At 37.8% G+C, this 13,290-nt stretch overlaps 2 protein-coding genes across 3 annotated transcripts; both read left to right on the forward strand.

The window, feature by feature from the left end:
- Window positions 1-1,923: 1,923 nt before the first annotated feature.
- Window positions 1,924-4,967, forward strand: rxfp3.3b (relaxin family peptide receptor 3.3b). Its single transcript, XM_081712251.1, has one exon. The coding sequence runs from the start codon at window positions 3,097-3,099 to the stop codon at window positions 4,258-4,260; it is 1,164 nt and encodes a 387-aa protein (XP_081568377.1). The 5' UTR covers window positions 1,924-3,096; the 3' UTR covers window positions 4,261-4,967.
- Window positions 4,968-8,016: 3,049 nt separating this feature from the next.
- On the forward strand, window positions 8,017-11,958 carry fem1b (fem-1 homolog b). 2 transcript variants are annotated; one of them, XM_027020106.3, is made up of 2 exons: window positions 8,017-8,963; window positions 9,099-11,958. In XM_027020106.3, exons 1-2 carry the CDS (start codon window positions 8,716-8,718, stop codon window positions 10,732-10,734), a joined length of 1,884 nt encoding a protein of 627 aa, XP_026875907.1. In that variant the 5' UTR covers window positions 8,017-8,715; the 3' UTR covers window positions 10,735-11,958. The 2 variants fall into 2 exon arrangements, with proteins under 2 accessions (XP_026875907.1, XP_081568376.1); XM_081712250.1 differs by having other exon boundaries at window positions 8,739-8,976.
- The last annotated feature ends 1,332 nt before the right edge of the window (window positions 11,959-13,290 follow it).

A 13,290-nucleotide genomic window follows, 5' to 3' on the forward strand; every position in this document is an offset into this window, starting at 1 on the left:
ATACTTTTAAATGTAGTTAAAGTGCGTGTCTTCACCAAAGGTCTAAAAAAAATCTCTTTGCTTAGGTAGCGTTGGATTTTAGTGAGCCGCGAAATACCGTAAAGTCGCGCATATAGGCGCATTAAAATGTACAGCGCGATGACGTGACTGTGAATCACTACAGCGCGGATAGCTTCAACGAGGTCTTTCATTACGAATTTGTTGATTAAGTTTCCTTTGTTGGTCTTGACGATCGCTTGGTTACTCCCATGGGTTGCTTAAAACAGTCTATTTACTTATTGTTTCTCTACTCTTTTCTTTATTATGTTAGTTAGCTAGTTACCTGTGTCCACCACGAATTATTTGTCTTCAATTTAGCATAATTACATTTTTAGGCTTGTTATTATAATGATTCTAGTGACCTAGACATTCCTGGTCATTAAAAGAATCTTAGTCAATGATTTTTGTGCATGTTTTCCCTGTCTCTGGTTATTCAATAAAAATACCTAGGTTATTACGTCTGTAAACAAAAAGTGATATTATAATTATGTTTGGTACACGAGAAATAATCAGGTATCGAATTTGCGACTTTCACGAGTTAAATAAAAATGAGTAACTTTTCCCTGCTAGTCAGGGTGGTGCCCCAGTTACATTTACCAACTGTAATTGACAATTCATTAAAAGTTTTAAAATAGCTACATAATACACACTCCAGTGTGTTATTATGAGTTCTACCGCTTTAGAATAGCATTATTTGGAGAGTCACCTTCTCTCCTCATGAAAATATATAGCCATAATTTCATATCCCAATCTCTGTGAAGATCATATCTGGAATATAGGTGGTTGTGAGGTGTAAGGAGGGAAGTTGTCCCAGTGTCCCACTACTGAAGATGGAAAGAGAGGGTGAGACGTACAGGAACCAAGGAAAAAGAGGGTGCATGATTCATCATGGAGAAAATAGGGAAGGTTGAGAGTATAAACTGAGAAATAAGTGTGGAGGTTTTTCTCCTAAATTTCTATTATTTCATAACTATTTTACATTGAACGCACATTTCACTCCGCATAAGGCAGTCACCATTCAGATTAGACCTTACTTCTAAAGACATAATTGTTAAGATAATGTTAAAATAAACAAGATAAACATGAACATTAAGCTTTCTATTGTGTGGAAAATACTTGAAGTATTTTCAATTTAGATTGGGTTTTTTTTCATGCTAAACAAATGTTTACAAAGGGGATATTGTAGGTTGTGTGCAGCTTGCTAGCTCATCAGTATTATCTTCAGATTAAATTCCATTTCAGCCTTATAGCCATCTGGAAATGTCATGGCTGCTGTCAAATTTGATTTTGAAATCTTTGAAGTCTTTGTCCAGTTCATGGAAGCTTGGCCCTGACTCAACTTTTGTGACTCAAGCTTTATATGTCAAGTTCACATATACAAGATATTTGTTTTAGGTTACACAGTAGCTTGCAATACACATCAATTTGTAATCAAATAAACACCCACATCTAAATATTCCATACATACACACAGTCAAATAGGAACATATACATGTACTTATTCATATATATAAAATATGTAAGTATGAATAAATTATACAGAATGCAGAATACAGCAGCTTGGTAAGTAACAGATACAGAATCAAAAACAGTAGTGCAAAGTGGTATTACTATAGTAAAGTAATAATGTGTATTAATTGCTCATGAGAGTAATTGCATGGAGGAAAAAGGTTTTATGCACTCTGGTAGTTTTGACCTTCATAAAATTTAAGTGCTTCCTTGAGGGCAGAAGTTGGAATAGGTGATGTCCAGGCTGTGAGGAGTCAGTAGCAATTTTCCCTGCCTGCTTCCTAGTTCTGCTGGCTAACAGGTCAAGACTGGACAGGGGGTACCCATGCCAGTATTGATAGTCTGTGTAGCTGTTGACAGTTTTCCCAACCTCACTTCCTATGTCCTACCTGTAAGAAAGTAATAATCTACTGGCAGGTGGCTGCAGGGACACTTAACTTGGTGAGTTTGCCTTGGAGCAGTTCTGGGACAACGGTATTGAATGTTGACGAAGTCTTAGAATAGAATTTTAAGTTCTTGGACATTCAAGGTGTTGAAGAATGAAAATGAAGTGCAGACCCATTCTGTCTTCATCGTGAACAGATATGTTGGTCTGATATGTATTTGGTTTGTGATATCCTTTAGATGAGCTAATGTTCTAATGCCAGAGTTAATGACTACAATCATGAACACCTAACACACACCTTTTCCGTTATTTCTTATTAAAATTTGTTAGATCATTTCTATACTTTCAAAATTGAAGATTACAATTTTAAGTTTAAAGGGGGTCACGTTTAAAATGAACATAAACTAAAAGCTATCCTTAAAGTAGAAATAAATATATTAAAGGCGGCTCACACGGTGTTAAAATGTAACTCTGCATTGGTGTGAAAGGGTTTAACACTGGATTTTTATTGTTTATGGTCTACATCTTGATATTGTGACAACTATAATTATAGGAAGCTGTTTCAATCACAAAATCGTTATTTCCCACGAAAAGGTCGTGTCACAATTATTGTCAACTGGTAAATGTTGCTCTGCAAAAATCTAAAGATGAGTACCTGAATGACTCACCTAGACAGAATGATTTTTCTGCTGTCCCACTACTTTTATAGTAGTAATCCAACCCATAAATACGTTCTGAGCTGCTGCAGGAATTAAACAGGGCGGCTGTCTATAATCAGCAGGATCGAAGTACAGCGTTTGATAGGGAAGGCAGAGTGGGGCGCGCAAACTTGCCTGTTGTTCATAATGTTAAAAAAAGCTGAATAAAACAATACGATGACATGATTTTCAAGTGTCTAGCTGTTTCTCCTTACTGCGGTTTAAACTCTTAAGTGAGACTTTGGATCAGTTGGGCTTTGGACCAATCGCTGCATTTTATAGCTGTATGCGTCAGGTGCCACATGCACTAAAACGCCTGCAGAGCGTGCCAAGCATTTTTGTAAATAGAGGTATGCAACAACTGACGAGTTCTACAACGAGCTGGTATTCGATGCCCATGTCTGTGTTATACTATAACCGAACTATCGTCTTCACTTTTACGTTGTTTTAAGTCTTTAGGGTGATATGCAACCTGTTCAGAGATTGCTGCTAGTTAACGCACACGTAAACAAAAATTGGCTACAGAGGATGACTGAATCCTTAAACAGGAGCGACTTCAACTTTACTGAACTCGAGGACATCGATGTTTTTGCGGATGGATCCCCAGCGCTCAGGTTCATGATTTCCATAGTGTATTCATTCGTGTGCGCCGTTGGCTTAGTGGGCAATGTTTTGGTGTTTTTCTTAATGAAAGCGAGACAAGGTAAAAATAAGTCTACAATAAACTTTTTCATAATGAACCTTGCAGTGACTGACTTTCAGTTCGTCCTGGCTTTGCCCTTCTGGGCTGTGGAAGTTGCCCGGGATTTCAGCTGGCCATTTGGACACGTAATGTGCAAGATTGTCCTTTCCGTAACAGTTATGAATATGTACGCGAGTGTCTTTTTTCTTACCGCTATGAGCATCACACGGTACTGGTCCGTGGCATCAGCTCTGAAAGATCGAACCCGACAAAAAACCTGCTCCGTTAAATGGGTGAGCGCGCTGCTCTGGGTCTTGGCCACGATTGCTACAACACCAACATTTATGTTCTCTACCCAGAAGACAGTCGGTAATGAAACTCTATGCCTAATGGGTTTTCCCAATGGACACTTTTGGCTCGGCCTGTATCACTTGCAGAAAATTTTAATTGGCTTTGTTTTCCCTATGCTAATTGTATCGGTCTGCTATTTGTTGCTCCTACGATTTATTCGGCTTCGAAGCATGAACAACAATCTCCCAAAACGAAGGTCTAGGATAACCAGATCAGTCACAGTTGTGGTGCTCTCCTTCTTCCTCTGCTGGATGCCACATCACGCAGTTACATTCTGGGGTATCTTGGTTAAATTAGACATGGCACACTTTGATCAAGCCTACTACATGGTCCATACATACGTTTTCCCTGTGACAGTTTGCCTTGCATATACCAACAGTTGTTTGAATCCAGTTTTGTACTGCCTTACAAGGAGAGAATTTAGGAAAATATTAAAGGACTTATTCTGGAGAATTACTTCACCGGCGATTGTCAATAGCTGTCAAATTCGCCCGTTCTCAGGGACCATTAAGGGCGAACATGACAGTCAGGCTGTGGTGCCTTTGAATGTAATAGAAACCGAACACTGCAGATTCTCTGTGGATAATGACCAGTGATGCGCTGCCTTCAACAAATGCCCACCAATGCATGAAGTGGAAATTGATATAGCTTAATACACGGGCTGCTGTGAACTCACCAAATTGCCATCTCTCTATGGCTGCTTTCCGAAAATAATAACTGCATTATGTACGTTTTTCTGAATGGTGCTCAAATGCGCTAAAAAGCATCTGTGAAAAATGTGCTAAGTTGTACGAACTATTTAACCACTGCAGTCATCTGTAAACTGAATGTGATATTGCTCTACAAACATGAATACTGCATCTGCTTCATTGTAAACTTAAAATGTTATTTAACATAGGACACACATGTAAACATGTATTACTGCAATGCATGTTTAACCAGTTTTGTTGTACAGTAAAATCTAAAAATCTGGGTTTGAGCCTGGATATTGGTGTTCATTACATTTCTTTTTCCAGAAAAGGTGTGTAATTTCAGTTCATTGAACAATGCAATGTGTGTGAAAATGTAATATCCCATGTCATGACTGAGCCAGATTTTCAGTCTTGTATTTACATTTCAAAAACATATTCTGTTTTTTTTTTCATTTTCCTTTATCTCTCACATAAATTATACTCTTCAGTTTTCTGAATTTTCCTCTGGAAAATGACCTAAGATTAACATCTGTTACTGTAAGTGTAATAAATGAGTGTAAATGTTCTTAGTAATTTGATGGTTTTGCCCCAAAGGAAATGAATGTACACACTTCTACTATTCTGTTGATTGTAAAGTGAATAATAAAGTCTTATCTTATCAAGGCACTGTTTGATTTTTCCATGAACACCATTAAAAGGGGGTTATTAAAGGCTTTTGTAAAACTGTTATTCCATCTAATTAACATTTGTTGCAGTGCTGTGATTCTAATGGACTATGAATGCTAAAGTGTGGATAGAAAGGATAGGTTTTATTGTTTAAGTAGGAGTATACAGCACAGGGTAGCAAAAACATGACCGCAAAGGAAATTTATTACTTGACTTAGAGATGGCTACAGTAAGAAAAAAGATAACAGGATGTACTGGAGTGACATTTTTAGTCTAGTCCAAAGAACGTAGTTTATGGATACATTTGATTAGAAATATCATTAACAGATAATCTTTATACATTATCAAAATAATGTAGAATAACATTCAAAATATATACAATGTAAATGTATAGCAATAATCTATTGCTTGCAGTTCATATTGTTATATGGTAGGCAAGAGAAAAGTTAATAATTCTTCTGGTCTAGACTGGTATTTTGCAATATTTTAGCCTTTAATTTATATTAATCATTTATATATATTTCTGGCTTCTATCAAGGTTTCTTCCACATGCTCTTGCAGGAACTTTTCCCTTTCTGCTGTCACTTTAGGTGTAGGAGTCTTGACCTACATTTCTGTAAAGCTGCTTTGTGGCAATGTCTTTTGTCAAAAGCTCTATATAAATAAAACAGGACTGTTGTAAAATTTAACTGAACGAAGTAACAACATTAACATATTGGTGCCTGCTAATATTTTCCTGTTTGTTGCCTAAGTTAATAAGATGTAGATACACAGCTTCAAACCATCAATGTTATGCATAATGCTCAAAACACAAGATGGCACTGTAACATCTTCTCATTCTTAGCATTTGAATATATTCTGTGTAACTGCTTTTGGGTTTCAGAACATGTAGTTGATTTGATCATGAGATCTTCATGCTGACACCTCCAGAGTATTGTTACAGACATGCATGCAGGCACACAAACACACATACACACACACACATACACTCACACACACCGACCACTTACACGTGGTTATTCTCCAAAACATCCCACGCTTAGTAAATTATTTGACCCACAGGTTTCCTGACAAGTACTTACCAGAAATAATGGTGTGTGCGTAGGAGTGTAGCTATCAATGTTATTTTACTGCCAGGACTACTACTAGCATGTTAATAATAATTGAGTGATGTCTCTTTTCAGTGATTTAGTGCTTAATTAGTAATGTGGGCCTCCTATTAGGTTCCGGTCCCACGGCTCATGTAAACAGTAATACATTCCTGCACCAATCAAAAAGAGTTTGGTCATAAGATAATACACACTGCAATGTGTTATTATGAGGTCAACTGCTTTAGCATTGCATTATTTGGTGGATCACAATCTCTGCAAACTCCTCATAGTTAACATATCCATCATTCCATATCCCAGTGTCTGAGAAGAGCATATCCATCATGACAGGATACAAACACATGGAGTGAGCCTACAACACTTTAAGCAAGCAATTCACAACCTTTTCCATAAAGTTATTATTAAAGTTATTATTTATACAAAGTCCTCTTCATACATGATTTCAGAAACACTGGAGAAACACCCAAATTAGCTTGTGTACTAGAAGGGCATAAAATGACTTACATCTTACATTTGGCACTATGCCTATCAATAACCTTCAGATACTTTCAGTGGTCCCTAGTTGCAGCTGTGACCATACCCAGTTCTATCTGTGTTTTTTCAAAGTATTTTTGAATATAAAGCATGCATTGTAGGCAGTACAGTACACAAAGTTCCAAAAATGTAAATATTATAAACACTGCAAATTTTAACTTTAATTTTATACTTATTCTTGCTTACACTTCCTTTGACACTTTATTCTTCTTTTAAAACACAACCACACAGATATTCATTTTACATGCAAAATATATGGTCTACATTACATTCTGTTCACTCTAACCACTGTCTAACGTGGAACTGTCTAATTGACCAGATGTCAAGAGAAATGGAAAAAAAAGCAACACATGTATCTCCTTTGTGATGACATTGCAGGGCATTGTGAATGAAGGGATTTAATCAACTGCAGGCCCTTTGACCCACATCATGTGAATAGTATGTGGGGAATACAAGGATACTCCTTACAAACCTTGTTGAATGGAATGCAGATTTTATCACTACACAGAAAGTTGACAGGAATATTTTATATACATATATACATAAATCATTGCATACCTCATCAAATAAATAAATGGGAATATGTTAGCTTTCACTTGTGTGTGAGGGCAATTAATATTTCATAATTTTCTTGCTGAAATATAACTAGTGTGAAAGCAATCTGTTCTGAAAAGCCAAATTAACTGAAAAATTAACTGTTCAGTAAACTTCTAGCTAATTAGCTAATGTTAGTTATCCTGTGGTAAATACTGGCTACGGCAAGTTGTTTAGATAATGTCAACCAGATATTTGTTTTGAATGCAAATATAGAGTCACATTAAATAGATAAAGGTCAGTCGAGTCACATTAGCAACAAAAAGGAACCGCCTAATTACCGAGCTGTTTAAAAAAACAAATAAACAACAACAACAAAAGACATGACATGCTTAATATCTTCTGCATCACGATTCTGGATTAAGGTATTTAGCAAACCTTAGATACTATCCTTACAAAAGAGTCGCAAGTCCTGCGAGTGAGGCACACCTCCCTCTGCGTCTACTCTGTTCAGTGAGTGGCAGAGAAACGAGATATATTTGAGATATCTATCTGTCTATCTATCTATCTATCTATCTATCTATCTATCTATCTATCTATATATATATATATATATATATATATATATATATATATATATATATATATATATATATATATATATATATATATATATATATATGTATGTATGTGTATGTGTGTGTGTGGTGACATTTAGTGAGCCAATGGATAAATAACCTTTTATTTCTGAGGACTTGTGTTGTAAAAATAACCTCAGAAACTACAACTATTTCCTGTTAATCAAATGACTCTTAAATCAAGACAGATTGCTTCTTCCCTGTTCCGGTTAGGCTAGTGGTAAAGGTTAAAAATGTCCTGCCGAATATAACTTTTGAAGGCATATTTCCTTTGCTACATAATATCGTAAATGTCGCGCGATTGTGCTTTAACATCCAGATATTATCACGCGGTTTACCGGATTCTGACCTGACATCTAGCTACTGATGCTGACTACTGCACTGTAGCTAGTTAGCTGTCGTGACTAAGTTTGCTAACCATCTAGCTCCTAGCAACTGTATACTAACTGCTAGCTGTGTACTAACGTCATACGTATTTGTCAAAATAGCTAGCTAACCTAAAGCTAAATATCTTAGTTAAATGAAGCTACAAGGAAAACAAAGGCATATAAAGATAGTAGTGTTTCAATGGAGTCGTCGCACTTTTGGGTATCTTAGCTAACGCTAGCTAGCTAGTTTAGCCAATCTTAATATTGTTCGCGGTATCATTCTTAACGTTACCTTTACCGACAAGTAGTTAGTTAGTTCGGGAAATTAGCTAGCCAGGTAGCAAATTGTTTTATTTATTTTTAGATAGCAGGTAGTAATGAGTTTAGGTAAAACTGAGCCCAACTGTTTCTTCACATGAGCTTGTGAGCTCAAACTGACATTTTAATGGGAGCCAGGCCGCGCTGTTGTGAATCTTGTGGGCGATACTTAAAACGAAGGAGGTGGCCCGAATGGAGTCCTTGGCAGGGAGCGTTTACAAAGCGGCTAGCGAAGGAAAAGTCCTGACACTTGCCGCGTTTTTGCTAAACCGTTCTGTGACTGAGACACGGTACCTGTTGGATTATGTAACGCAACTGGCCGGCCAGCGCTCAACTCCCCTCATCATCGCTGCAAAGAACGGTCATGACAAAGTTGTGCGATTGCTTCTGGACCACTACCGAGTGGATACTGAACAAACGGGGACAGTTAGATTTGACGGGTAAGTGCAAAATGTAAGTTATGAATGTATCTGAACTCTGTAATCTACTTTTTTAAAGTTCAGAATGACTGGCAAACTGGTGTTATATTAGTTATTCCTACCTTATAAATTAATTCTTACATTACTTTCTTCTAGATATGTCATTGATGGAGCCACAGCACTTTGGTGTGCAGCTGGTGCGGGACACTTTGAGGTCGTCCGACTTCTTGTGTCGTACAATGCCAACGTGAACCATACCACCCTTACCAACTCTACTCCTCTCAGGGCTGCATGTTTTGATGGCAGGCTGGACATTGTGCGCTATCTGGTGGAGCACAATGCTGACATCAGCATTGCTAATAAGTATGACAACACCTGTTTAATGATAGCTGCTTATAAGGGCCACACAGATGTGGTGCGCTTTTTGCTAGAACGAGGGGCTGATCCGAATGCAAAGGCTCACTGTGGTGCCACCGCACTGCACTTTGCTGCTGAGGCTGGCCATCTGGACATTGTGAAGGAGCTGGTAAGATGCCATGCAGCAATGGTAGTGAATGGCCATGGTATGACTCCCCTCAAGGTGGCAGCAGAAAGCTGTAAGGCAGACGTGGTTGAGTTGCTTCTCTCACATGCTGACTGTGACCCCCACAGCCGCATTGAGGCTTTAGAGCTGCTAGGTGCTTCCTTTGCTAATGACCGGGAGAATTATGACATTCTTAAGACTTACCATTACCTGTATCTGGCGATGCTGGAGCGCTATCGTGATACTGAGAGGGTCATTGCCAAAGAGCTACCGCCACCTGTGGATGCATATGGGGGGCGTGCAGAGTGTAGGACACCCCAAGACTTGGAAGCTATCAGGCAGGACCGGGACGCACTGCACATGGAAGGACTGATGGTACGTGAGCGCATACTGGGTGCGGATAACATAGATGTTTCGCATCCCATAATATACCGGGGTGCTGTCTATGCTGACAACATGGAGTTTGAACAGTGCATTAAGCTATGGTTACATGCATTGCGTCTGCGTCAGCGTTGCAACCGCAATACACACAAGGACCTTTTGCGCTTTGCACAGGTTTTTTCACAGATGGTGCACCTGAAGGAGCCAGTGCAAGCATCAGATGTGGAACAGGTACTGCACTGCAGTGTTTTGGAGATCCAACGTAGCTTGGCACGCATGGAAACAGCCAGTGAGGCTGAGCTGCCATCCTGCACCGACAACTATGAGTCCAACATCTTCACATTTCTCTACCTTGTGTGCATCTCCACCAAGACTCAGTGCAATGAGGATGCCCGAGCACGGCTCAACAAGCAGATCTATGATCTGATCCGTCTTGACCCGCGCACCAGGGAGGGCTCATCACTGCTCCACCTAGCGGCTAGCTCGAGCACACCTGTGGATGACTTCCACACCAATGACGTGTGCAGTTTCCCAAACGCACAAGTGACCAAACTCCTGTTGGACTGCGGTGCTCTGGTGAACTGTGTAGACAATGAAGGCAATAGCCCACTGCACCTTATTGTACAGTACAACCGGCCCATTAGTGACTTTCTCACCTTGCACGCCATCATAATCAGTCTGGTGGAGGCTGGAGCTCATACAGACATGACCAATAAGCAGAAGAAGACTCCATTAGAGAAAAGCACGACAGGTGTGTCTGAAATCCTTCTGAAGACACAGATGAAAATGAGTTTAAAGTGCCTGGCTGCTCGTGCTGTCCGACAGCATCACATTTTCTATAGAGACCAGATTCCTAAAAGCCTGGAAGAGTTTGTTGAGTTTCACTGATCCTTTTTTTTTTTTTTTTTTTTTTTAATTAATGACATCAGTTTCTACAATTTTTGTGTTTTAACCAATCCAATGGTGCTGGGAATTCTTGATAAAGATGATGTATTATTCTTTTTTGTTAATTTAATTCTTTCCCCTGTTGAAAGTGTCATAAGGACATAAGGATGACTTGAATGGATTTAACACGTCTCTGGTATCGCTGATTTACCGGTTTGACTGATGTAAGGTGTCTCATATACTGCTGTAGATGCTGTAAAGAAATTGGAACCACCACATCTCCAGCATTGGTCAGGCTGTGGACTGCCAGTTTTCTTGATTTTCAGTGTTCTTTTTCTAGACAATGGTTTACATTCTCATACAAAGTATTGCAGTGTTTGTCTTTTCCATATGTAACATGCTGTATTTAAATAACTTGCATTGTGGGGCCATAGCTAAGAAACACACTGAATTCAGTTTTTTTTATGCGAATGACAGAGAGAAGAGCTGTTTATTCGCTGCACTTTCTTCTTTAACAATTTTTTATAAATTTATTTAAAAACAGTTTGAAAATCTATTTTCTAAGGACTCATTAGCAATGGATTGATGTACTTAAGCTAATCTTGAAAAGCTATTTCTATGTACACTAAGATATGCCTGTGACAGGTTCTCTAAAACTTTTTAAATTTTATTTTTTGCCCTTCAGATTTCCCTTTTAACCATTATGCCACTGTATTTATGGAATCTATATTGATGACTTGCTTTAAATAGAGGTTTGAGGACATAAGCTCTATTTGAGTGGGCTGCAATACCTCGAGTGGCCTTATTCTGGATGGTGCTTAGATATCTTGAGCTTGAATGAAAATGAGCATGTCTTCCTTCTTCAGTTATGCTTGCCTGTGTGCAAGCATGATAGGAAGATTTGACCCTGCCAGCATGACTTTTAAAGAGGGATTTGAATGTTAAGAATTTTTGCTTCACATCTTTGAGAGTCAGCAATTGTAATGTGTTTATGTATTTTTATTTGCAAAGCTAATGTAACATTAAACATGAAGAGTAAATGTTTGTCATCTCTCAGCTTTATTTCATTTTCTAGCTCAAAATCCAGTTCTCATTCATACAGCTCGTCATACAAGCATCATGCACTTTTTTTAGGTGTACATAATGTATAGCTTTCTAAGGTAGATAGACCTTTTATACAACAAATTCTAGTTTGCATCTGTTTTTGGTACCACTGTTATACTTGATTGATGGTAGCTTCTCTTGTAACTCTTGAAGAGGAACTGCACTGAACTACAGTTAAATATGTAGAGGTGGTAAAAATGTGTAACACTCAAGATTTCCAAAGAAACAGGATGTTCTGGACAGCAGTCCATCTTTGAAATGTACAAGTGATGAAGGACCTCTGTTCAAAATGTTTCATTAGAAACCTTGTGCATGACACTTAAGAAAAGGGAAAATGTGTGTGTGTGTGTGTGTGTATGTATGTATGTGTATATATATATATATATATATATATATATATATATATATATATATACACACACACACACACACACACACTATCTCAGTTTAAATTGTTCATACCAACCTGTAGGCACAAACAGTGGTATCAATGCTCATAGGCTAGTCAGATGTTACTGAATTACAAAATTTCATTTACCAGCAAAGGTGAAACAGCTGAGACTGCAAACGAGTATTGAGACCGAGTTTTCTAGTATTGCTTTGATTTGTAATAATATGGAATTATGTTATTTCTCATAAGTAAAATAGTAGAATTTGAAGTTCATGCAATAACAGCATTACAATGACTAGTTAGCTAAAAACAAAATAGCTAGCTAGCTATTAATGGTTGTACTCTGCTAAATGTTCATTCTGGTAAGAAACGTTGTAATAGATATGAATTATTGTAATTGTGGTTTTACTGAATCATACAGCCAAGAAGACCTGAGAGCTGTGAAACGTCCATGAAAGTGATGATACTGTGCAGTCTAGTGGTAGAAGGATGTCTTTACCTCATTCAAGATAGAATACATGGCCTTATTCAAAACCCTAAACTGTTTCCCAGACAATTGGCATAATTTATTTTATTTATTTATTTTTTAAGAGATTTAGAATAAAAACTAATTAAAATTGCCTGTCTATTTATTATACCTCTACTTATAGAAACCCTCATTAAGTCAACATATGTTCTGTTGTTTTTTTAAACACATTATGAACAGATCCACCTTAGTGTTATAGTAGACAGTACAGTTCGGATAGCCTTATCTGCTCTGTGAAATATGAAAACTGGAGGCACAATTAGCATTTGATATGTCATGACTAAGTTAAAGAAACTGTTAAAGAAACTGCAGTTAATACTGTTACAAAAAAAGTGGGCAAGGGAAGAAATCTATCTGTAGCTAACTGGTAAATGTTTATTTGACATATTGTAGAACAACCCACTGAGCTGAGATGTTCCCTTCTGGACTTTGAGTGCGAATTCCAGTCCTGGATATTGTAATAACTGGTAATTGATGTAACAGTTAATGTAACTGATTGACCACATTGTCACACCTGACTCCTAGGTAAAGGAAGGGT

Source organism: Electrophorus electricus, chromosome 4, assembly GCF_041902795.1.
Source record: "Electrophorus electricus isolate QZ-2024a chromosome 4, ASM4190279v1, whole genome shotgun sequence".
In the NCBI taxonomy this organism is placed as follows: domain Eukaryota; kingdom Metazoa; phylum Chordata; class Actinopteri; order Gymnotiformes; family Gymnotidae; genus Electrophorus; species Electrophorus electricus.

Bases quoted from the DNA above. Each gene is read 5' to 3' on its own strand.
- fem1b (XM_027020106.3), top strand. From the start codon at position 8,716: ATGGAGTCCTTGGCAGGGAGCGTTTACAAAGCGGCTAGCGAAGGAAAA. The intron at 8,964-9,098 runs GTAAGTGCAAAA...ACTTTCTTCTAG, and splicing joins GGGACAGTTAGATTTGACGG to ATATGTCATTGATGGAGCCA.
- rxfp3.3b (XM_081712251.1), top strand. From the start codon at position 3,097: ATGCAACCTGTTCAGAGATTGCTGCTAGTTAACGCACACGTAAACAAA.